The 26135-nt window shown below is 39.2% G+C and overlaps 2 protein-coding genes across 2 annotated transcripts; one reads left to right on the top strand and one right to left on the bottom strand.

Annotated features, from left to right (window-relative positions):
* Window positions 1–857: 857 nt before the first annotated feature.
* LOC137283350 (heterogeneous nuclear ribonucleoprotein U-like protein 1) lies at window positions 858–18419 on the top strand. Its single transcript, XM_067814810.1, has 11 exons — window positions 858–908; window positions 2350–2662; window positions 3661–3792; window positions 4250–4458; window positions 5086–5335; window positions 8232–8355; window positions 8779–8995; window positions 9466–9630; window positions 11055–11187; window positions 11583–11652; window positions 12329–18419. Exons 2-11 carry the CDS (start codon window positions 2385–2387, stop codon window positions 14345–14347), a joined length of 3597 nt encoding a protein of 1198 aa, XP_067670911.1. The 5' UTR covers window positions 858–908; window positions 2350–2384; the 3' UTR covers window positions 14348–18419.
* Window positions 18420–19194: 775 nt separating this feature from the next.
* On the bottom strand, window positions 19195–24827 carry LOC137283356 (protein canopy 4-like). The gene is made up of 7 exons (XM_067814819.1): window positions 24621–24827; window positions 23883–24000; window positions 22970–23110; window positions 22578–22662; window positions 21745–21862; window positions 21495–21542; window positions 19195–20906 (listed from the first exon to the last, which is right to left on the bottom strand). The coding sequence occupies exons 1-7, from the start codon at window positions 24721–24723 to the stop codon at window positions 20821–20823; spliced, it is 699 nt and encodes a 232-aa protein (XP_067670920.1). The 5' UTR covers window positions 24724–24827; the 3' UTR covers window positions 19195–20820.
* Between the last annotated feature and the right edge of the window lie 1308 nt (window positions 24828–26135).

Here is a 26135-nt window from a genome sequence, read left to right as displayed (position 1 = left end):
AAAACAAAAACATTTTACAAAACTGGTGTACCCAAAACATCAATTTTTTTAAAGTACTGTTATATTTGAACGCCGCATCAACTCTCCGTGTTAGCATCAGTTTTGCCTTGCATTGTTAGTTTAAAATATATTGACTAAATACAGCACTATGCGTATCAATTCAAAAGTAATATGTGTTTTATGAGTCTTTATAAATAAGTTTTATCATAACATGTTCTACATTGTGAACTGCAGCCCACGTTTAGCAGTATTTAACAATATTGCCCCGGGAAAACCATAAATGGTCTTCAAGCATTGCATTTTAGACAAGAACTGTAGATGTTTGCTCATACTATCAGTCACGTGGTAGTCTGGATATAAGTTCTTGCGTTAAGAAAACGTGTTAAAACACAGAATCAGCCATTGCATACAGTCTTCTAGTGTAGTTTTGCGACTGAATATGCGAAGATTAACCAGAAGAATATAAAATAGAAAATAATAATAATAAATAATTAAAAAACAAAAACAACAACAATTTCAAACAAAAGCCTTTCTGAAGTTTATTGCAAGTACGACAGATTCCGATCAGGGTGAAACTGCTAGGTGCAAGATAACAACTGGGGCATGATAGTCTCATTCTTCGCCCTGTAAAAGACAATGGATTTAGACAGGTCAAAAACATGGGTTCGCCCTGGTAAGATATGTAATAGTGTATCCAGTAACACCCGTGTAAACAATATGATTTCCTGTTCTGCTTTATTCACACCATGCTTTCTATATACAATGGGCTTGGACCTTAACGTTGATTGCATTTCTTTGAAAGAAGGCAACGCTCGAAACTAGAGTTATCGTTCTTTCGAACTCTCTAGTCCGAAACGGTAAGAATAAGTACATACGCCATTTTGTTGACGGGGAACCTGTTCAAACTAGTGAGATGTTTTCAAGATTATTATACATTTTTTTGTTTCTGTTGATGTTTTGTTTCATATGCACCATGCCTAAAACGCAACCTGTTTTGTTCTTACAAAATAACGATATCTTGAATAAGGGCATTTGGGAATACGTGATATTTGTATACTTACATTCTGCAATTACATGGAAATTACAAAAAAAAATGGTTGTGACCATGCGGCATGTGAAACCGATATCCCGTTCAGACATCGCAGTGTAAGATATGTCTTTCTTGAAGAAACAAAACTGCTACTTGCATCTTATTGAAAGGAAATTGCCACATGTTTGAGGGAAACTGGTACAAGACGACTGTTATTTATTTAGATTTGTTCGATCGGAATCACTAACACAGGTTTTGTTCTGCATATAAACATCATTACTCGGTAAAACGTACTTTCGGAAATCCAAAATGCATACTTTGAGATCATGGCCATCTCCATTGCAAATCCTTTACTTTAATGTACTCATCTGACTTTTCCCAAATCAGGGATTGTACCCATTAGAATGTAATCTGGCGAATTTGTATCACAAGGTAATAATAACAAGTGCCCTGGTCTATTTCATTTCTTGACACTTGATCAAAACAAAACATTCACCACTTTTAGTAATGAGAAATTGCTCTCACTGCAAACTCAAGCACACTAATATTGATTTCTAGTGAAGGTGCCCACTCTACATGTGTTGTACATCATGTCAGTGTTCTTTTATGTTGAGTCGATAATTGCATGAGCAATGCAGTATCATGTGTAAAACATTTGTGAATTCCTTTATTAATTTAGTGATGCATTTGTCATTTTTTTCGTTAGTGACCACATATCATTGACTTCACTTTATTCATAGACTGGTATACGTATTACTATTAAGACCATTATATGTCATGTTTTTTTCTTTAGTCAAGTGCTCATGACTGTCTGATGTGCTTTGTTGGATCTAGTTATTAAGAATAAGACGAATTCCACATCGAGTTCACAACAGTGATTATGAATCAATATACAGCCAGTCTGTATAAAAGAAAACAACTCTGACATATTTATTAAGACAAAATAGGTCAAAATCAACTCTGACATATTTATTGATGTAAAATAGGTAAATCAATATGGCAAATAGGTCAATCAGTAAGGCAAATGAAATTTTATTGGTAAGAGCTTCGTCCGTCCCCCCCCCCCCCACCACAACCACCACAGTCAAAAGCAAAAATTACAAACTGACATGCATACCTCACCCTAAATATACATTAGGTAAACTAGAACAGGTGTGAAAAACAATCAGTGAACTTATTTCAGTGTTGGAGTGCTACACCGGGGAAGATGGAAATATTCTGTGTGAAAAGAGGGGGTTACAGGTGGAACTCTTTCCAATGAAATAACCAATTCTGATAAATTAATAGTGCATTGTTAATGCTGTTCTTCTTTTTTTCAGTGTAGTGATGTTGTAGAAGAAACAGATACTTAAGTATGAATCAGTATCCTGGGTTTGTCCCCATGATGATGCCTCAGCACTTCATGGTGGCGATGCCAGGTATGCCCCTCCAGGGTATCCAGACCCCACATCCTGGTATCCCACAGATGATACCTCCTGGTGTAGCTGTCGCCCATGCAGGGGGCATGGCACCTGTGTCTACAACCATGGCTCAGGGCATCCCCCTGGCAGCAAGACAAGCACCACCAGGTCTCAATGCTCTCACTGCCTTACCAGACCAGAGACAGTTTGTTGATGCCAGAGCTAATCATGGGTAAGAATCAAGAAGGAATAAACCCTGTATTTCTAATTGTGAGTGAATTTTACTGCCAAAAGGATGTGATGTGGATCTGTTATTCTGACCAATGGTATTAAAGGGTCTGCTCCTAGCTTTTGAAAAATGTATCATTTGTATGCCATATTTTGTGGCAAAAGACACTGTGCTCCTGAAAATATATGCCAAGCCAAGTCCAAAATTTGGTGATTAACATATGCTTAGGGAAACAAATATGGGAACACATGATGACAGAAGTGTTCATTCATTTATTTTTTTTTTTAGGTTTCTTCATAAGCATTGTAATTGTGTTGCACTATGCGTGAAGGAATCTGAAAAAATAGAGGAACATTTGTGCTTTCATATGTTCCCTCCTTTGTTTGCCTAAGTATTTGTTAATGTTTTTTGAGACAGAAAAGAATTGATAGCATACATACCCCATTTTGAAATTAAAGAACAGTAGAAACTGCAACATTATTTAATGAGCTCTTAAAGTAATCCTAATGCTTCTCTTGTCTAAGTCACACCTAAGGGTAGGCTCTTTCAGCTTGAGTGAGTGAGTTTAGTTTTACGCCACACTCACCAGTATTCCAGCTGGCCTGTAAATAATCAAGTCTAGACAAGACAATCCAATGATAAACAACATAAGCATCGATATACCCAGTTGAGATATGATGACATGTCAACTATGACAGCAAGTCTGACCATCAGATTCCATTAGTTGCCTCTTGCAAGAAGCATTCAGTACTGAAGACCAAATCTAGCCTGGATCATCACAGATTCATTCTACTCAAAGATGTGCTACTGAATAGAAATGTAACATTACATGGTACGCACGTTTGTTTGTTTGTCAGTGTCCTGTGTGTTATGTGTAGCATGTACATACATACACACTTATTTTGATGGAACAGTGATTTATATTTACACAGCAGAGTGTTTTATGAATTTGGTGCTGCCTGCATTGCTGTAATATTATGAAAATGTATCCATGCTTTCAGTTTCCCGGGTATGGCAGTTCCTGCGATGCCTGTTGAGGACATTGCGGAGGAGGAACAACCTGTCTCAGCAGAATCTGTTACAGTGCTGGATGACTTCAACTCAGATCTTAACTTAGTCATCGACAATGATGGGTAAGAGCTGCTCAGTATGGTGTAAACTGCTGTTCATCAGTAATCATCTGTAGCTAAGGCCTCCTTTGTGAGATGTCCCAAATCAGACAAATTGTTGTATTTTTAAGTGGGTGGGTTTTTTTTTAGTGATTAAGTTACTAGTTTGGGACTTCATAAATTCTTTCTGGAATATTTTCGTTATCATTGCCATTAGGTAGAAAAATGTTTGTGACTGTTTTGACTTGAATGTTTGTAATAGATTATTGGCTGAACAAACGCTGAATGAAGGGAAACCTCTTGACAGAAATTGTAATCTGCAATATATATAGCAATCTTTTCAAATTAATTGGCAGTTGCTCAGTAGGGACAACTCATGTTGTATAAACAGTTCTGAAATAACTTCTGAAGCTAGGAAATCAGCTAAGGGGCATCGTCACAGTCGTTAATTCTAAATATTTTTACAAATTTATGTTTGCAGATATGGTGCCCACACACTGAACCAGCCTAGTGGCTTTTGCTTCACTTGGGCAGGGGTACGAGCAACACACGGAATCTGCAAAGGGAAAGGTTTCTTTGAGGTCCACATTACAGAGCACCTCCCAGTGGACTTTGGTGAAGACCACAATGAAACTGACCCTCACATTGTCCGAGTTGGCTGGTCAATAGATTCATCATCATTCCAGTTAGGTAAGTTCAACTGATGTTCCATATCGATTCAGTGCTTGGTGTGTGTCCACTTGGTAGGACCCCTGGCTACAGTCCTTGGGTGATAACGTATCTCTTAAAGTATATTACCAATGTTGCTGATCTTTTGGGATTCTTTGTCAGAACAGACCTACAGTACTTCATGCTTGTTCTCTGGTTAAGACCCAGTACAAACTATGTTTGACTTTACTGTGTCATTGTACTCCACAGTGTGTATCATTGCATATGTGAAAAACTACTGCTTGTGCTCACTGCAACATGAAACAGTGAAATCCGTATACTTTCACTTAGTACAGTGTTCATAATAATGATAACTTACTTTCACAGTCAACATTTGAAGGCTGTCACATCATAATGTGTCTGTGCTTTCTTTCTTAGTCATGTTGGGGTGGTGAGGTAGACTTGTGGTTTAAACGTTCACTTGTCACACTGAAGATCTGGGTTCAATTCCCCACATGGGTACAACGTGAAGCCCATTTCTGGTGTCCCCTGCCATGATATTACTTGAATATTGCTAAAAGCAGTGTAAAACCTCTCTCTCGCTCACTCACTCACCCACTTACTTATTCAGTGTTATTCATGTTAATGATTTTTTATATGTTTCTTTAGGAGAAGAACCTTGGTCTTATGGTTATGGTGGTACTGGAAAATTTTCTACAAATAATAAATTCTCAAATTACGGGGAAAAGTTTGAGGTTGGAGATGTAATTGGTGCCATGTTGGACTTAGATGATCGTCCAGCAAAAATCTCCTACATGAAGAATGGCCGATATTTAGGGGTAGCTATCCCACTTCACAGCTACCCTGTGGGCAACAAGGACATGGCACTGTTCCCTCACATTCTTTCCAAAAACTGTCGGTAAGTACCAAATTATTGCCTTTTTCATAAGTCTCAGAATTGGTGTATACAGGCTTCATTTCACTCATGTCTGGATGATTGAATAATTGCATAGATCTGAATCCTCATATCATTCAGTGTGTAGTACTTATATGAGGAGACACTGGGTAGAAAAAAATGATTTTAATTCTTTCTCAGAGGTCGTCCTTGGGGTTCACTATAAGGATTTTTATATCCATTAAAACTTCCTTTGACAGTTGTAACTATGTTACGAAAAAGAGTCAGCTACTAGTACTATATGTATGGTTCCTTTTCTTACACACATGTGTTAGATGGAATTTTTAGGCTGAGTTTTTCATTAATAAATTGTAACTTTGTCAGTCTGGTTGCCATTGCCTACCATGTGGCCAGCCAGATGACAGTCCTAGGGGTCCTGTGTATTCCTTCGATGAGAGAGAGTTAAATCGAATCCCAGTGTCCTGTCCACATTCAGGGATGGCCACATGCTGCAGTGGAAGTGAGATCTGCCCCCTTTTATGGGTATTTGTTGCACTCCGGTGTCAAAATCTACAGAAAAGGCAGGAATCCACCATGCCGAGATCCACTCATTTCCTTGGTACCAGAAAGAATGGAGGCTTCAGACCCATTCTAAATTTCAAGAGTCTGAGTGACATGATCAATGTCTTTCAAGATGGAGACAGTTTTCAGTGATCTCATCTGTAGAGGCAGAGGATTGTCTTACGTCAATTAACCTCAAAGATGCATACCTCCATGTCCCTATGCACTCAGGTTTTCTACCAGTTTCATGTGCTCCCCTTTGGCATCTCAACGGCGCCAAGGGCGTTCACCAAACTCATGCTGGTACCAGCTCAGGTCACCAGGGCACAGGGCAACTTTTGTTACCCATACTTGGATGACTAGATTCTCAGAGCACTCGCCCACCACTTGAGTCGGGAAACCACACCGTTAGTGATGGATATTCTCACCAAGTTAGGTTGGATTGTCAATCTCAAGAACTATCAGAACTAGCCCTGACACAGAATCTGGCTTTCTTGGGGGGCAAGATTCGAGACACATCAGGTTTTAGTTTCTCTGCCTCAGGAACGCATTACCAAAGTTCCGAGGATTGTGTTACAATTCCTCTAGTCCCCTACACCTACAGTTCGGACTTGACTGCAGTTGCTTGGCAACATGACGTCCATGTGGACAGTTTGGCTTCCGCGTCTGAGGATGAAACCAGTTCAGCAGGTGTTATCTCGGCACAGAGGATTCCTGCCTTTTCCAGAGATTTCAGCACCAAGTGCAACGGGGTTAAGACAAGCCTAGCATATGAAAAAGAAATACAGATATAAACATACATCCAGACATGAGATGCAATGTGAAGCATGACTGGAGACAAATGCAAGATACATGGACCACCATCTTGCCGGCCACAAGGCAGGCAATGGGAACCAGACTGGCAAGTTACAACTATTTATGAAGGAAAACTTCAGCCAGTAAATTCCTCTAAGAAAAGGAATCGTACGTATAGTAGCTGACTCTTTCTTGCTCATAGTACACATAGAAAGAAGCACAAAACTTTGTAGTTGACCACGCACTTCTTTCAGGAACATGACATGCAACATGCAAGGTTGACGGCCAGAGTTACCTGCTCTTGCCTGTAGGTTGCCCTGGGAAGGCCCTGCAAAGGAGGTCTCACAAAATTGTTTTGTAAATTTTTAAATATAAAATATAGTTACAACTGCTGTAGGAATTTATAATGGACATAAAATTGCTAATATGTACCCCAAGGAGGAATTTCTTCAAAGAATTCATAACCTCTATAGGTTTGTATAAATTTACCTGCTTTGTGCACTCAGTGGCTGTTATGGTGAGAATAAATCCTCAGGAAACATTGTGCATTTAAGAGGCATCTTAAAGAACCTGATAGTGATTCTTGCTGACTACATTATTTGCGTGTGAGGGCAGTGATGTAGCCATGTATGTAAAGCATTTGTTAATCATGCTAAAGACTCTGGTTTGAATCCTCACATGCAGTACAGCATGTATAGCACATTTCTGGTCTTCCATGCTCTTCTTGCTGACTTCATTGTTTACATATGATGGCAGTGATGTAGCCCTGTACGTAAAGCAGATGCTCATCATGTCAAAGACTCAGGTTTGAATCCTCACATGCAGTACAGCATGTATAGCACATTTCTGGTCTTCCATGCTCTTCTTGCTGACTTCATTGTTTACATATGATGGCAGTGATGTAGCCCTGTACGTAAAGCAGATGCTCATCATGTCAAAGACTCAGGTTTGAATCCTCACATGCAGTACAGCATATATAGCACATTTCTGGTCTTCCATGCTCTTCTTGCTGACTTCATTGTTTACATATGATGGCAGTGATGTAGCCCTGTATGTAAAGCAGATGCTCATCATGTCAAAGACTCAGGTTTGAATCCTCACATGCAGTACAGCATGTATAGCACATTTCTGGTCTTCCATGCTCTTCTTGCTGACTTCATTGTTTACATATGATGGCAGTGATGTAGCCCTGTATGTAAAGCAGATGCTCATCATGTCAAAGACTCAGGTTTGAATCCTCACATGCAGTACAGCATGTTTAGCACATTTCTGGTCTTCCCCATCGTGGTATTGCTTCAGTGTAGTGGAAAGTGTTGCAAAACATAAAATCACTCATTCCATTACTGTTTAACATTACAGCTATTCCCAATGCATGATATTTATCACTGGCAGAGACTTCATTACTTCGTACTTTGTACACCTACATTCATTTCTTGATTAGTATTAGTTGTGTGGATGGTTTTGAGCATCTAACAACCTGTTGGATCCTTTAAAGTGATCATGAGATGTTAACCATAGGATGTATGTATTCTCAAGTCTAATTTCTTACGCCTTTTCGTTTTAGATTCCAAGTGAATCTAGGTCAGATTGACCCTTGGTTTCCGCCCCCTCCAATGTATCAGTACATCGGACAGATTGCTGATAGAGTTAGGGGAATGAAAGAACCAGAGAAAATCTCTGATTGTGAGGTGAGGGTCAACAAAGTCATTTCTAGATGCAAGACATCTACCAGGCACATGTCTAAAGTTATGTACTGTGTTTACTGTAAATGACTGAAATTGAGGTGAACATGAAAAGATGCAAAACAAAATCAGCTTATTGGATATCCAGGAGTATTTTGTCCTTAGAAGTTCACTGCTCATCAGTGAAAATATTATGCATAACAAAGTCGCAATGAACAGTGTAAATGAGTGCTGGATTTCAACAGTGTTTTCCAACAGGTTCAGCTGTTTATAATGATGGTTTCTTTATTCTTTGTAACCATTTGAAATAATCCATGCTGCAACAGGAGTTGTATGTAATTCACATTGTTTTTGTGAGTTTCAAAAACTGTTGAAAACATGTCTTGTGTGAACATTCTTGTAATCAGATTATCACTGGTTTGTTTTCAGATGATAATGATTGTGGGACTGCCAGGAGCAGGGAAGACAACATGGGGTCTGAACATGTACAAGAACCATCCTGATAAACGGTACAACATTATTGGTACAGATACTCTGATAGACAAGATGAGAGTCATGGGCCTGCCAAGGAAACGGAACTACCATGGACGATGGGAAGTCCTCATCAACAAGGCATCACAGTGTCTCAACAAACTCTTCACCATAGGTGAGGTTTGCTTGGATTAAAAGTATCATAAATATGAGCTGACCTTGGGTCACTGTCATGTCTTATTGTAGGCTAGTGTATGGCATGTACATCGTGCTTATGAGTCAGTGACAACAATAGAGACATGGAACTATGAGAGCATTGCAGTAACAACTTACATCCACTGAAGTGCATTGTCCCCTGGTCATCATACCTTTACTTGGATGGCTTGTTCAGATAATCCATCAGATGTTGGTTCTGTTGGCTGGGCTTGATACAGCACTGTTTGTTAGTCCATTTGTTTGTTCATTTGTTCATAGATAGATAGAGCAGCCTACTGTGAGCCTAGTGTCATGAGAGGTGACTATATGGATCAGGTTTTGAGAGTCGTGACTCTCACTCAGTCATTGCTATGGCTTCTTCAAATAATGTTGAAATGTTCTCACTTTGATAACTGAATGTTGCTTAAAGCTTTCAATCTGCTCTTTCAGCTGGGAAGAGAAAGAGGAACTATATCTTAGACCAGACAAATGTGTATCCTTCTGCCAGGAAAAAGAAGATGAGAAATTTCAATGGATTCTACAGGGTAGCTGCTGTCCTTCAGCCAGATGATGCAGAACTGTTGCGGAGGTCACACAAGAGGACTGTTGAGGATGGTAATGTTACATGTTTGCATGTTATTCCCATATTGATTGGTCAGTTAATCTTTTTAGCCATGCTTTGACTTCCATGGTTGCTTCAAGTCACCATGAAAGTCAGTCTTACGAGTTGATTCAAAATGTATCGGATGGAACATCATCCATGATTCACGCCAGCCACTGTGTGTATGTGGATGTTCGTATTTTCAGAATGTTCCTCACTGTTTTATATGTTTTCTCAGTGTTTAGATAATTTGTGATAGTTTCTATTGGTAGTTTTGGTACCACTGTGGTAGAAACAATTGGTTGTCTATTGTCTTAATTCTTCACTAATATAGCTAAGAATGGAATAAGGTCTTTTGTTATCACCCAGGCATGTAATGCGGGGGGATATAGTCGATGCCTGGTCTGACTGTCCGTCCATCCGTCATTTTGTTTCCGGAGTATAACTCAGAAACCGTTCATTATTTTTAGACCAAACTTGATAGATATAATAATCTCAACCTATAGTTATGCCTTTTAAAATATGTACAAAATTTTTTTCATTTTTATTTGTATTTCCATGGAACATTTTGGTGTTAGTCTAATGGTGGGGTGGGCTTCGTTTCTGGAGCAGAACTCCAAAACTGTTCAATATTTTTCTGCAAACTTTGGTAGATATGTGTGGCTGACCCCAGTGTGGGGCCTTTTGGTATTTACAGGTTTTTGTGATTTATAATTTTCTCAGTTTCCATTGAAACGTTTCAGACTTATTCTCAAAATGGAGGGATGGGCTTTGTGTTCAGAGCACAACTCGAAAACCATGGCATATCTTTTGACAGATCTTGGCAGATATATGAGACCGATCTTGAAGTGGTGCCTTTTGCTGTTTACAGATATATGGCACTTATATTTTTCATGATTTCCATGGAAACGATTTAAACTTAATCTAAGAAAACGTCAAGTAACTGTCAGATAATTTGTCCTTTCAAATATGTGAGAGCTGGGGGATATGTCATCTTTTGATGACTCTTTTTTTGCCCCCCGGTTTCCTTTGAAACAATTCTGACTTAGTCTCAAAATGGAGGGATAGGCTTCGTTTCCAGAGCACAACTCGAAAACCATGGCATATCTTTTGACAGATCTTGGCAGATGTATGAGACAGATCTTGAAGTGGTGCCTTTTGCTGTTTGGCATATATATTTTTCATGATTTCCATGGAAACGATTCAAACTTAATCTAAGAAAACATTGAGTAACTGTCAGATAATTTGTCCTTTCAAATGTGTGGGAGCCGGGGGGATATGTCATCTTCTGATGACTCTTGTTTTCATATCTGAGAGCTTATTGAAGTATTTCTGAGAGTTCCCTGAACTCCTGTTGAGATGAAGAAAAAGTTTTGCTCGGTCACTTGCTCCCTTCCTTCCTCACATGCTCCATCACTCGACCACTTATGGGTTGCAGGCAAAGTGGTCCCTGAGGAAGCAGTTCTGGAGATGAAAGCCAACTTCACCTTGCCTGAAGACAGAGATAATCTATTTGACAGGATTGACTTTGTGGAGTTGAACAGGGACCAGATAGTGAATCTTGTTCACCAGTGAGTAGCATATCTTTAGATTCAACAGCATGAGATCACAATAAAAAAGGGGAGACAACTGTGAATTCATTAATCTATCATTTCTGTTCTCTGCCACTCTTAAACTGTCAAGAGATATGAAAGCAGTGATCTCACTGTGATCTGTTTGTGAACTTGTTCCTTGCAAGTGCCATCAATTTTGATGCCTTAACTATAAGACTGTCAAGTTTTTGACAGTCTGTTCCACTTCTGCAGTTCATTTAATCTAGTGCTGGAGCTGTCGATTGAATAATTTGTCAGTCAATCATATTGACTTGTGTCAATTACTCATGAGTCTTGTTCATCATCTTAAGATGTTAAACAGCAAATTAAACTTTAGGAAGTGTGTTTCTTATTGTTATGTAACTCATTTCTAGGTACAACAAAGAAGGGCAGGAGAAGCGTCCACCCAGAGAGGCTGTATTCAGACATGACAACAGGAATCAGGTAGGCGTATAGGCTTTCTGCAGCAGATGATGACCAAGACAGGGCTTATGCCTGTTGGAAAAGTTGTGTATATATTGGGCTTACTATCCCTGCCATCTGCATGGTATGAGGATCAGCCGAGGGGTGCCTTAATTCTTTGACATTGTGTATCATTGTACATTTCAGGAACTTACACCACCTGCCCTAAAACCTGAGCTAGGGAAACCAGATACTAAAAGTCCTCATTGTTGAATAGTGCCATGCAACCATTCTTGGCCCTTTATTTTGTAGAGTCTTATGATAAACCTTATACCCTTACAGCCATATATGCCCTAGAGTCCCACAGTGTAGACCAGTTTAGCCACTAGTCAAGAACCTCGGTCTATTAGAATTGTTGGTGAAGAAAACTAGTCCACTAAGTAACCCTAAAATCTACTGAAAAGTATGCTGAGAGCCTCATTTGGTCAGCAGTGATTCGCACACTGTGCAGTGCATATTTGATATGTTTTCTGATGATACTTCTTGAATGTAAAATCATGCCTTTATTAGATGAAGTACTAAGTAAGGATAACATATATGGTAATGTTGCTCCTCATTGTAAATAAAGTAGTTGTTCAGATTTATTTCTTATTCTTATTTTGTACTCCTATATGAGTCATCTTTTATATTAAGACTTTGTACTATGTATCTTTTGCAGCACAACTTCAGATCAGGGGATAATCACCCACCTCGAAACCATTCACCCCGTCAAGGGCAGGGCAGATACCCAGACCAGCAGCACCAAGGGTATGACAGTGGGAGACAGGACAGGCCATACAAGTCACGAGGAGGGTACCAGAGAGGCTTTGATGAACCCCCTAACAAGAGAAGCAAGCAGGAATCTGGCAGTGCTCTTGATTTCATAAAGCAGTATGGAGGAGGCGAAGAAGATCCTACTGCACAAGCAGCAGCAGCCGCTGCGGGGGCAGGACCTTGGGCAGACAAACTTCCAGTGAAAGACGAAATCAAGTGGGACCGTGGACAGTATGGCTGGTCCCAGCAGCAGTATGGGGAGTCCAGAGGAACACCATCATTGCCTCCTCAGGACTTGAATGAGATATTCCCAGCTTCTGGAGATCAACCTCGTCAGAACAGTGCTTATCCACCAGAAGGGAGAGGAGGTTCTCAGGGTTGGCCTCCCTATTGCAGTGATGGACAGCAGAACTGGCAAAGTAGAGAACCAGCTGACAGGAAGCCATGGCCACACAGTGGTGATGATCAATACAGCCAAGAAAGTAACAATGCACAAGACAGTGGAAGGGGATTTGGTGGTTCTGGAAGCGGAAGAAGTTTTGGTAATCAGCCAAATGCACCAGGAGGTTTTGGTGGTCAACAAAGTGGCTTGAGTGGTCATCAGAGTAGTTACGGAAGTCACCAAGGAGGCTATGGAGGGCAACAGGAGTCCAGAAACTATGGCAGTCATGAATCAAGACAGTTTGGGCAAAATGAGTCCCGAAAGAGTCATCAAGAGTCAAAGAACTTTAGCCAGCAGAATTCCAGGAACTATGGTCAGCAGGGCCAGTCAGGTCAGGACAGGAACTACGGCCATTCAGGACACTCAGGTGGCTATTCTGGATCCAGCTTTGGTAGGCAGCAAGAAGGTTCTTCAGATAATTTTGGTAGAATGGGTGGTTTCGGTGGACCTCCTTCATATGGAGGCCCTGGCTCCGGAGACAGAAACAGAGATAATCGATCAGATCACTCTTCATACAATAGAGGAAATAGTGCTGATTCACGTAGGGATTCAGGTCGTGAAAACTTCAAACACTTCAGTGGCCCTCCACCTCCACCACCTCAGGAACCAGAGAGGGACAGATTCGAGAGGAGTCAGCCTTTCCGACCTGACGATTTCTCCTCAGACAAGGCAGCTACAGGAATGAAGCCATATGATGCAGCTGGTGGTAGAAGCAAAGATGGTTCAAGGAGTGGAGCAAACGGAGAAAGAGTCAGACGGAGGAAAAGCAAATGGGATACACCAAGCATAGATCCTCCTGGTAACACTGATACACCATCTCTTATAGAAACTCCAGATATCCTTTCAGCAGAGGTCAAACTAGAGCCAGGTAGTGATCTAAGTGATCAGCAACAGTATTCAGAAGAGAAAATTGAGCAACATTTTAATAACATCCCTAGTGCTAATGACTCTCCAAATAAATTTGCACAAATGGACTTTAATAGACCACCTCCTAACAGTTCATGGAAGAACAGCCAATACGAACAAGACCAGTTTCCAAACCAAAGTTCCAAATTTGAGAGAGAGAGACCCAGAATGAGAGGAGACAGCGCATCCTCTAATAATCAGTATGGATCTGACAATCACTATGGTAGTGATGCTCAAAGTCGAGGCCATCCTCCAAATCAGCATGGTGGGCCAGGTTCCCATGGGAACCAAGGTATGCGTCATCCCTTTGAGCCTCGTCACCAGCAAGGGGGACCCAGATTTCCCCAGGGAGGAAATAGAGGCCCTCCGCCTAACTTTGGTCAAAGTGGTCCCAGATCATTTAGACCTAGAAATCCACAAGATTTTGGTGGACCTCCAGGTGGCTGGAATCAGAATCGTCCCCGGTTTGGTCCTCGCGGTCCTTGTTCCCGTCCTCCATTCAACCCCAGATTTGGTCCTGATGGAGGTCAGCGATTTCCCCGTCCGCCTGGTCAACCAAGGTTTCAGAGACCTTGAGAAGAGACACCTCAATACATCCCATAACATTTTACTTGTAGAATATTCATCCAAATGTTTTACAGTGCAGTCATTTTAATGTCGTGAAAACACCAAGGAAATGAATCGTACTGCTGCCAGACATTTTGCATATGTACAAATTCATTGTCCCATGTTCAGATGAAGCTTTTTGTGATTGACTTGTTTTTAAGTTGCCTAATTCATGAGGATGTACAAAAACATTTTTATCGATAGAAGCTGATATCTGAAGTTATTTTTTTCATAACTTTATATGAAATCTTCATAAAACTATTGAAAGCATAAACAACATGAACTGTTAATTAATGTTGCTTTTTTAAATATTTGTTGAAGCGGTTTTTGGTAGAATCAGTATCACTGTTGTTTTAATAGGACTGATAAATCTTCCTGTAGGGATTTGCTAGTAAAACTGTAGAAATGTGAAAATGTAAAGGTTTGAATTATTCATGAAGGGAGATAAGTGAGGAAGTATGCTGGTGGGCTTTCCCCTTTGAAGAGGCTGAAATAACATGCAGCAATCTTCTTTAAAATAGTTCAAGGGACAGGTGATATCTTATTTGGAACTAGCGGTCACTGTATCATATTCTGCTGAAATTACCTTCGAAATGGTGGTGAGAATGTTAGGGTAGCTGAGTTGCTAAAGCTTTGGTTTGTCACACTGACAACCCAGATTGATTCCCTACACGAGTAAAATGTGTGAAGCCCATTTCTGACATCTCCCGATTAAATGTTGCTGGAATATTGCTGCAATATTTTAATTAAAGATGGAACATTGGTTCAATACCTCTTCCGGCAGCCATCCTGCTCCAGTTCATGTACCAGGTAACTATTTTTATGTAGTTTCTTATTATTTCCATGTAATAAATACTTGTCCCATGTCATTTATTTATGCTTGGAATGGAATAATTTTTCAGTCCCAAATTCCCCCTTTTTCTGTAATGTTTGACTGGGTCCCCCCTAATCTTACTGCCCCCCACCATCCCCAATAATAAATGACCAGTCCTCAAGTGAACTGTCATGAAGTACTGGCTACTGTTAACATGAACACTCATCTGTTGTCCATGGTGTGGATTATCAGCAGTATCCGCTCCACACTATGTATTGTTCTACATGTTTCATGAAAGGAATGAGCCTGGTTTTGTAATCCTGATAATTCAACCTGTGGTGTTAATGAAAAGTATTTCATAACATAGTATTAGTGAGGAAGGAGGCTTACTTGCTCAATCTGCTGCTTGCTCGACGATCCTGAGATTCTTGGGGTACCTGTATGTTCTGTATGGTGGACAGTGTGATTATTTTGGGGACTTGCTGTCATCCAGGAATGTGTTCAGGATTTCATTTGGCCAAATAATGAGGCTAAATAAAAAAGTGAATGTTTCTCGGGCATAGGCGCATCACGTTGATTATATACGTAACAATTTTTTATTGCCATTTAAAAAAATTACATTGGACTTGGCCGCGTCCCAATCATCCATTTGTCTACTATAAGAATGAGTGTCTGTAAGAACGAGTGTGACTGAATCTACAACTCATTAACAATTGCTAAACTTCACAAGCTGTATTCCTGAGAGAAAAATATTTTAAAAATGTGTTCCTCCCTAGTCATTTTTTTCTATGAAATATTTAAGAAAAACTCATACCGTCCTCATTTTTTAAAAAAATGTGCCCGAGAAACATTTTATTATTTTTATGCAGCCTAATATGTTGGATTTCACTAAAGTCTCAGCAGATAAAACTAGATTGCTTCAGTATGAGTGATTTTGACATTTTCCACAAAATAAAGTGCAGCCACAGTGTCTATATTTCTGTATTTATCCATATGATGCCCGGTTGAGAGTACATAGATACTTTAGGTTTATGAATGAGTTTCCATTTATTGTACTCCTTTGTCTGTCTTCTTTCAGAATGATAAATGTTGAAAGTTATCACTTACAAGATGTTTGAAACAAACCTCATGTAAAAATGTTTGTGACAGAACATTGCCCTGCATGTTTGTATATTTTGCAAAGAGATTGAATATGTCAATATTTATCAGTTGAAGGATTGTGTTGGGTGCTGAATGACAAAAAAGAAGTATGCACTAGTCTTAAGGTTAGGTTACTTCATCTGTTGTTATCTGTACACCTTCAATTTACGTCTTAGTCAAAATTTTGTTCGAACAATAAATTCCTATTGCATAGTTATGTTAATGTGAATGCATGTATGATGGGAGATGATTACAGTTAAGATGACTTTAGACAAGGATGGACAGCACTGACACACTCCTAGGAATACTTTGGGTGATACTGATATATTAGTCCATTGATGTTGATCTATTATTACAGGTCATCACAATTATCTTACCTTTGAGAAACAATCATACCTCTTTGAATTTTTTTATTTATTCCTTTTGGGGAATTTATTCACAGTAAATGAAGAACAAAATGACCAGTTTAAAAACTAAATTTGATGCCACCTTTAAAAAGAATTGCCCATATTTTTAAGATCATTTTGTTGATTTCTGAATGAAGTGAAGTATGTAGAATGCTACTCTATGCCTCAACAAGTGTGTAGGCAGTTGTTAAAACTCCCCATATTACAATTCATATAGCTGGACTGGTAACTTTAAAAAATATTACCAGTCCAGATATAAACTTGCCTGTTTGGTTTTCAACAATAAACTGAATGTACATGTGTTGTGATTGGTTATAACCTAAACTGTCCAAATGAATGAAGTTTGACACAATTTTCATAAAACCTTACAAAGGTGACAAGAGAACCCGTCTGATGTTATGGAATGTTTACTGTGAGAGGTAAAAATATTGGGGTTCAAAATACTTTTGAAATTTTACTGTCAGAGATGGAAATAGACTGTTTTGGGCAGGCAGAATTTTTAAGTGCTGCAGCATGTCTGTTGTGCACTCACTTGGAATGAAGACCTGATTGCTAACAACATGAGGCATTTATGGCCTGATGCTAACAACACGAGGCATTTATGGCCTGATGCTAACAACACGAGGCATTTATGGCCTGATGCTAACAACACGAGGCATTTATGGCCTGATGCTAACAACGCGAGGCATTTATGGCCTGATGCTAACAACACGAGGCATTTATGGCCTGATGCTAGCAACATTTATGGCAAGTAGTAGCATACATCAGAAATGTATGGGAGACACAAGAGCAACCTAGGTTCAATTCCCCACATTAGTATGATGTGTGAAGCTCATTTCTGGTGTTCCCCACCATGATATTGCTGGAATATTGCTAAGAGTGGTGTAAAACTAAAATCATTCACTCACAGAGGCAAACAGAACATGGGACACAAAGTTGTAATCTATGCGCTCAATAGCGTAGACTTTCAACACTCTGCAAACACATCTTCGACTTGCATGATTGAAGAAATCATGAAAAGGCCCATTACAATGTTAACATGACATGTATTGTGCCACATGTGTGGATTGATATTCTGGACAATTTCACTGATTACTATAGTCAGACAATGTACATATAGATATTTGACACAAAGAAGGGGAAAGGATATGGTGTTAACCGATATAACTTTCCTTACATATTGTAGGTTAATATCTATTAAAATTCTCTATTAAAAGAAAATAAGAACATGTAGTTTTTACTGACAAATTACACGATTCAAAGAAGTTACTGAACCTTGATTACTTTCACATTACAGTAATAAGTCTTTCATGCCATGACCGACCATCTGTAGAAAACTGAAAGAAAGAATCAAGTGTTCTTTAACGTGAATAGTATATACAGCATGTCTGATTGTACCAATAAACGTGATAATGTCTTGATGAATCTCTGAACATGGCATTCACTATGCATAAGTACTTCTTCAGCAACATGCTCCGTATTGTTCTGTTACTAGCCATGCAATGGTAGTGTGAGCTGTCTATGGCCAATGTTGAGAGCCAAAGAATCTACATGTTGCACTGTCTCATCACTTGGCCACATTGTACAGAGAGGTACCAGTCATGTGTTGCTTGTTCATACAGTTTTGCACAGGAGATGAAAATAATTTTGGATCTTGATGTAATAAACCATGTAAAGTGAAGTACTGTTTGTCTCTGTGTACATATAAAACCACTGTGAAGGATCCACAGCCATGTCCTCTGGTGGTGACATTAGGAAGTCTACTTCAGGTATGTATTTCAGTCCTCCTCTGATATATTGCAAGTACATTCAACCATCATGAGAAACTGGTAACCATGGTAACTAAACAAACTCGTAATACCAATCACAGGTAATAATTACGAACCTTACTGAAGAAATGCACTCCATCAAGTTTGCCTTGAAAGTTTCTTTGCCTGTAAGAGCCACTCTTTACCTTCAGCAGACATTGACCTGACTTTCCAGTGTTCCATCAGAGCAAGGTACAATATTAACAAATAATGACATTCCCACCAAGGATATCATGAGCTTCATATACTGATGGTGGTCAAGGATCCGATTCACCCTGATTATTTAGGTTCTCTGCACTGTACTCCATGTATTTCCGTGAAGCGGCAAGCAGCAGAGACCTGCATCACACAGGACTGTCTCACATCAAGCTGACTTGCAGTGATAAAACTAAAATGCAGCTTGAAACCCAACTTCACTATTCACTGACAAGTGACATGGGACTTCAAACATTTCATGGTCTCTTTCTGATTGGGGGAGGTGGGGTAGCCGGGGTAGGCGGGGGAAAACCTGGGGTCTATTCCCCACATCAGTACAATGTTTGAAGTCTAGTGTCCCCTGCCGTGATATTTGTGGAATATTGCTAAACACTGCATAAGACTAAACTCCCTCACTCTTTCTGATTAGAGTTATTGACAACAGAATCAGAGGAGTGTCAGTAAAATTTAATACTCTTACACAGACTGTTAACAGCAACGTATATTAGCACATCTGTGACCCTTCCAATATGACACACAGGTGAAAAACAAATACGCTGCATGTAGATCATTAATGCTGTACAAAATCAACTTGTACAAAATCCTGTTCTTTGTTACAAATGCATCCTTGCAAGGCTCCAGTTCTTGTAAAATCAGGTGACTGCTTGTCAATATGTCATGTCATGTCACGTTGGAGCTTGCTATCAATCAATGACTGTTTACTCCATAAATTAGGAGAGAACAGTAGTTTTGCTGAGTCAAAGTTCCTTAAACATTTTTATGACATGTGGATGGTGTTCAACATCAACATTTCTGCTTCTGAACATTTATCATTTTGGAAAACATCTCCTCTCGCTGCAAAAACAACCAAAGCCTCTGACTAGATTTTGTTTGTCACACTCTGCAATATTCCAGACATGTGATGGTGGTTTGTGAATAGCGAGTCTTGACCAGACAACCCAGTGATTGTCAAAAGAGCATCAATTTTCACACAACTGGGATATAATGACAAACACAACTCATGTATGCAAGTCTGACCATCTGATCTCTTTCAGTTGCCTCTTAGAACAAACATGGGCTGCTGTAGACCAGTTCTGACCTTCACAGGAGTCCTAGTCAAAATATTTTCTGTCCCCAAACATGGTTACCCAAGACAATGTCTAAGCACCTGTCCCATTTTACCAACACTGCCTTGCTGGGTTAGATGAAGTGTCAGTGAATTTTACACCGCACTCAGCAATATTTCAGCTATATGGTGGTGGTCTGTAAATTGTCATGTCTGGACAAGACAATCGAGTGATCAACAGCATGAGCACCAATCTGCACAATTGGGAACTGATGACATGTCAAGTCAGTGAGCCTCAAATGAGGTGAAAGGCTGAACTATGACCTAATACCTGAATTATGGAATGGCTGACCTTGACATGTGATGAGACTGCTTCAGTACAATGTCATTGAAAGGTGACGTTAAGCTTCATCTTGTAGAAAAAATATATTCTAAGAGTTTAATACACATATACAGTGCACTAACAACAGCAGGGGAATTAGAGTAGGAACCTTCATGGACACCATCATTAATAACCGTATGTTCAAAACTGAAAAACATCTTAAGGAAACTTCAGACAACAAAGGAAAACAGCATTAAAGCAGATCAACATACTTACAAAGAATGATAGAAGTGTTGCATTTCAAACAATGTTAGTTAATTCTTCAGCTGAGTGGGATCTTCTTATCCTGCTTATCTTTGAACAGCGGCAAGAATCTCTCTCTCTCTTCTCTCTCACTCAGTCACTCACACACTAGTCTGTTGGAAACTGAATACTAGTATCCAACCACAGTACTACTGATGATTCTGCAGACATCCCAAAATTACACATCTCTTTCTTAACGCAATGTTCATGTGTTGGGTAAAGGAAGCGTAAGTGTACCACCTTTACACTGCCACCATTCCCTCTACCCTTCATACTATTACATACAATATGTACCCTTGTTAACACTCTCACAAACACTCATCAACAACAGCTCACAGAAAATGGTCCAAGATGAATGAAATCATGTATGACTGTGTTGGGGCTGAGGTCAAAGTTCATCATGGTCATCATCACTGACAACAGGAACTTCATCAGACAACTTATCAGTTGAACCTGTGTCACCCTTCAGATTTCCTGAAATTAGAATTTATCATTATTATTTCTTCATACACTCATCTGATTTAATGTTGAGTTAAAAATAATCCTTTACTGGATGACATAAAATACATGCATTTTATGTCTTACATGATATATACTGACCATCAAAAGAAACATTTTGAAAAAAATGAAATCTCATAAAAGTCTGCATTCATGTTTATGTCTTCTATTTAAAACTTAAGAAAAAACAGAACCTTGTTTATTTTGTTGTTAAGTATATATGTATTGTCATTTATGGTGGTATGTGCACCTGTATCATCTGTCACATATGATATATACAGATTGTTTGTCACATAATATGCTTTGTATGCATCATATATTACAAATGGAGAAACATACATATCATATGTCATATTTGGGATATACCTATGTTATATATGGGGATATATATCTATTTTATCTCAGAAATGTTTATATGTACGTATGTCCTTGGAAAAACTATAAAAAACATCTCAATGTGTCAATAGGTAGCAAACAGTGAAAGAAACAAAGATATCCAAAATAATTATAGATTTGAGGGTCATTATTAACATTCCAGGTATTTGGAGTTATTATAATACCAACCTTTGCTGGCCTTCTCACTCTTGGACTCTGATCCTTCGTGCAGGCAACCTTTAGAGTACATACGAATACTGCTAGAAACGAAGTTCTCTTGGGTATGAGTAGGCATATTTAAACTGAATTTAAACTGCTAAATCAGAACTTCAGGTTTATCAAAGATTTAAACTAAAAACTGTTACAACAACAACTAGGGTGTGTGTTTATGCACACTCTCTCGAGTTACAAAACAAGGAGAAAGGTTCATCACTTATACCTGCATCAGCTTTTTTGAGCACCCTCTCCTTGCACAGATACTGGGTCAAGTCACGGTCCTGATGATGGTAGTACCATGTCTCGATGTCATCCTCATAATCCTCCACAATAGAGAAACACTGAAATATACAATCTCTGTCCTGAAATGTCACTTTAAGACTATCAACAGCTATCAGCATCTGAAGTCTGAACACCCATTGATGTTATGTTTGTAGTGATTGATAGTTTGTTGTTTAACACTGCACCCAGTAAGATTCTTGAAATAATCAAGCCTGGATTAGACAATCAAGTGATCTGCATCACGAGAATCGATCTATACCACTGTGATACAATGACATGGTCAACTAAGTCAGCAAGCCTTACCACCCAATCACATTGGACAGTGAATAGTAGTGGTACATTCAACAGGGATGACAAAAGCAAGAAATGGAGTGAAGAGAGAGCCCTTTGGCACAGCCATGTTATCATGCAAAGGTCAGCATGAACTTGTGCTGTCTTCTGCAAGTGTGCAGCCTTCATCTACCTTAGTTTATGTTTTAGTTTGTTGATGTGGCAAAATGAAACATTCCAGCTCTGTAACAACATAAGAGTGGACCAGACCAACCAGTGATTGATATCATGTATAAATATCCACGTCATCTGGGTACGATGACAGTCTATCAACCAATTCCAATCCACTGAAACACCCCATCTGACAAGCAGTGATGGTAAGACCCATTCTATATTGGCGCCTCCATGTTGGCTACATTGCATGTGAGTGTCCGTCAACTATTTCTCAGGAATTTGGTGAACTTTCTGTGTCCCTTTCTGAAACAGTTGGTGACCTTGACCTACCTTTCTCTGCATGTGTGTGACCTCCGCTGATGGTTTGTCCCACATCTCATAGGGCATCCCCAGTTCGACCTTCACACCCTTGGCACTACAAGAACACAATGAACAATATTTTATGCTTGCTGTCCTAAACTCAGAGATCTTCACAGGTGTTCTATAAAAAATGCACTAAATACTTTATGGCAGAATAGGAATAGCCTCTACATCTCTATTAACACAAGATAATTTACCATTGAGGAAACAAGGTATACTTTACTATAGAAACACAGTATGACGTATCTCATTAAGCTTTACTATTAACTAATACTGCATACTGTACTATTACACTTTCTTGATAATGCACATAATATATTTCAAACAATTCAGCCACAGGTAACCAGCCAATCACCACTTACACCAAACCATGTAGAGTCTCCATAGTCTCGCTCCTTCCCTTGGCATACCGCTTACTTCCCTCCTTCTCTGCATGGATGTTATACTCCAGGATCTTCTCACACACATGGGGTTCCTGCAGAGCTTCAATCAATCGCAACTCCCTGGAAATAAGTGAATGCAAAACCATCTGCTGATTACATTAGATGTTGATGCACATCTGTTACTTTCAACCAATGAAAATGAAGAAAAGGCATTATTTATGCAGGTATATGCCCAAGTTAACGGGAATGTCAAGCTGCAAATGTCAAACAGTCTGCTGAGTGACTGTCATTAATGTCATAATTTCTGTTATTGGAAACTGTTGTAAACTGAAATGTTGCAACACAGAAACAACACAATATGCTACAGACATAACAGTGTGTCATTATGGTTTACTGTAAAAATAAGTGAGTGGGTTTAGTTTTAGGCCACTCTCAGCAATACTCTAGCTATATGGCAATGGTCTCTAAATAATCATTTCTGGATCAGACAATCCAGTGATCTGCAGAATGAGCATCAATTTATGCAATTGGGAGACAATGACATGAGTTACTGAAGATCAATTCTAACCCAGATCTTCACAGGTGTACTATACAAATGCACTAAATACTTTAAATACACTAAATGCAGAATAGGAATGTGCCCTTCATCTGTCTTAACATGAGATAATTTACTGTTGAGAAAACAAGGTATGCTTTACTACAGAAACACAGTATGACATTATATCTCATTATACTTTACTATTATCTAATACTGCATACCTTACTATTACACTATCTTGATAAGGCACTCAATTTTCCAACAATTAAGGAAAACATGGGATCAGCATGCAGACAAGTTAAACAGTGCTTTCAGTTGGTACTTTCCCAGTTTCATCTTCCTGGTAACACTTACGATGTCTGATACTTGATTTTCCTCTTACTGTCTAGTCCTTGACCTGTCTGTAGAACCTCCTTTGACTTGCCAGTTTCATGAAGCCGATCTTTTAACTCCACCGTCAAAAACTTGCACACTGAAAAAAATCATAATGTAAAATGGATATGTAACAATACTAACATTTATTTATTGCCTCGCAACCAAATTCAAGTAATCATGTAACAAAAGAGAATCTGCTTGAAATCGCGATTTTACAGATTCTATCCATGAAATAATTGAAAAACTTAAATGTACCAGTCAAAAGTCAGCATGCACTGTAGCACTACGGAAAAATGTGAGAAAGACATGACATGTCACGATACATTTTATTTCCATTGTATGACCGACAACGCGGAAATGAAAATGGACATGTGCTGTCGGAGGGGAGAAGATATGATTATAATTACGGACACTACAGTAGTACTATGGGACAAAAGCGTGTTTGTTTGTGTGATCGTCGAAAATACACTAACCGTAAACGTAGTCCAGCATATACCTAGACGACTTCGTACTATATCAAGGCTGGAATACGAGTTTGTTCATATGAACTAACCGTAAACGAAGAATGAAATTACTTAGAAGACGATTTTCAACTATAATCATGATAATCGACAACATTTACATTTGTTTACGCAAGAAAACCTACATGATCCGCAATATTCACAAAGTAAACAAAAAGGTAATTGTCAGGGACATCTCCTTGTCCATCAAAACTACCTTCACACAGCGACGGTATCTTTACGCGCTCGTTGTCATCCTCCGACAAGGCACACAGCGGCAGCAACAACATCAAAAAGACTTCGCCGCGCCACAGAATCATTTTTGCGACGTCTACACGTCTACTTGACAAGGAAGTTCAAGCCATGTGCGGACCATGAAAGTTTGTTGTGGTGGGCTGTTATTGGTCAAATCTAAATAGTACTTACTCTAAGAGATTCCTTGTAATTTATCACCTTCTAACGAATAAATTGCTGCTTTTTGGATACAAACATACTCGATGACAGACGCGGAGTGTATAAAATGAAATGTATCCATTTATCGTTGCTAAATCTCGTAAAAGATTTTTGAGCAATCAAATTTGATTTATAAAGGAAGTTAGAACAACATTCACAGGCACACATTTAGGTAGGAGCAGAAGCCATGTGATATAGACCGTTATAGACGGTCTTTAGTGGCTGAGACTAACATAAAGTTTCCGAATATAGTCATGAAGATGTATATACTATACACTAACAACTAGTTTATAAAAATGAACAAAAAATGAACATGAACAAAGACTTGAACTCCAGCATGCAAAAAATGTCCAAATTGCAGAACTACCAATCACAGACACATCTCCCCAATCCTCATGCAACATCACTGGTTACCACTCCCAGCTAGGATAGAATATAAGATACTTAGCATGACTTATAGATGGGTAACTCGGAAACTAGGCAAAGCAGGTGACAAAACTAAATGATAGTAGATTGACAGAACATATAGCTTTCATTTTTCACAACAGCTGTCGCGATTTCAGGTTTGTAAAAACCTGGAAACGAAATAGTTTACCCCCTGAAATGTATATGAATTCTACTATTACGTCACGGAGACGCGCCGTTCTGATTGGTTGAAATTTCTCTTGCGGTTGAGAATTGTGCACTGTTGTCAATAAGGTCGATTTAAGGTAATTAAAGATCGAAATGAGCAGTTTGGTGACGGGGTTTCATTTATGACGATGTCAATGAAAGATTTATGCATTTGCACCCCCTAGAGTATATGTGATCTTTAACAATGCAGCCCCATCACATTCTTTAGTCTCGTCAGAGAGTCGAGTTTGAGCTCAGCTAATCAGTCGCTGTTCATCGTCTCAAAGCACGCCAGAAGACATATGACACGGACGTTTTTCTTACTTGTCAGTTATCCTCTGGAACAATCTGCATGTGTCTCTCAAAGTCCACTGACCAGCACAGCATGCAAAACCCATTACGGTGTCCCGTGACTTGATATTGCTTGAATATTGCTAATTTTAAGGCGGTGTAAAACCATACTCACTCACACACCACTAACCAGTAAAGAGAGCACCTAACATAATGCACAAGCGAGTTATTGACCCTTATCACAATCTCTTTAGTTCAATTAGACAGTTATACCTACATATGTTACCCCGTAAATTTCCGAGGTTGAATACGCCTTCAGCAACTCATGCTTGCTATCAAAGGCGACGTTGCTTGTCGTAAGAGGCGACTAACGGGA

The sequence above is a fragment of the Haliotis asinina genome, chromosome 5 (assembly GCF_037392515.1).
Source record: "Haliotis asinina isolate JCU_RB_2024 chromosome 5, JCU_Hal_asi_v2, whole genome shotgun sequence".
Lineage (NCBI taxonomy): Eukaryota > Metazoa > Mollusca > Gastropoda > Lepetellida > Haliotidae > Haliotis > Haliotis asinina.
The sequence above is the reverse complement of the archived record's forward strand: the minus strand, read 5'-3'. Positions and strand labels throughout refer to the sequence as shown.

Excerpts from the sequence above, each read along its gene's own strand:
- LOC137283350 (XM_067814810.1), top strand. The coding sequence starts at position 2,385 with ATGAATCAGTATCCTGGGTTTGTCCCCATGATGATGCCTCAGCACTTC. Across the intron at positions 3,793-4,249 it reads TTAGTCATCGACAATGATGG|ATATGGTGCCCACACACTGA; the intron begins GTAAGAGCTGCT and ends TTATGTTTGCAG. Across the intron at positions 11,188-11,582 it reads ATAGTGAATCTTGTTCACCA|GTACAACAAAGAAGGGCAGG; the intron begins GTGAGTAGCATA and ends ACTCATTTCTAG.
- LOC137283356 (XM_067814819.1), bottom strand. The coding sequence starts at position 24,723 with ATGATTCTGTGGCGCGGCGAAGTCTTTTTGATGTTGTTGCTGCCGCTG. Across the intron at positions 24,001-24,620 it reads GATACCGTCGCTGTGTGAAG|TGTGCAAGTTTTTGACGGTG; the intron begins GTAGTTTTGATG and ends GATTTTTTTCAG. Across the intron at positions 21,863-22,577 it reads TCACACACATGCAGAGAAAG|TGTTTCTCTATTGTGGAGGA; the intron begins GTAGGTCAAGGT and ends TGTATATTTCAG.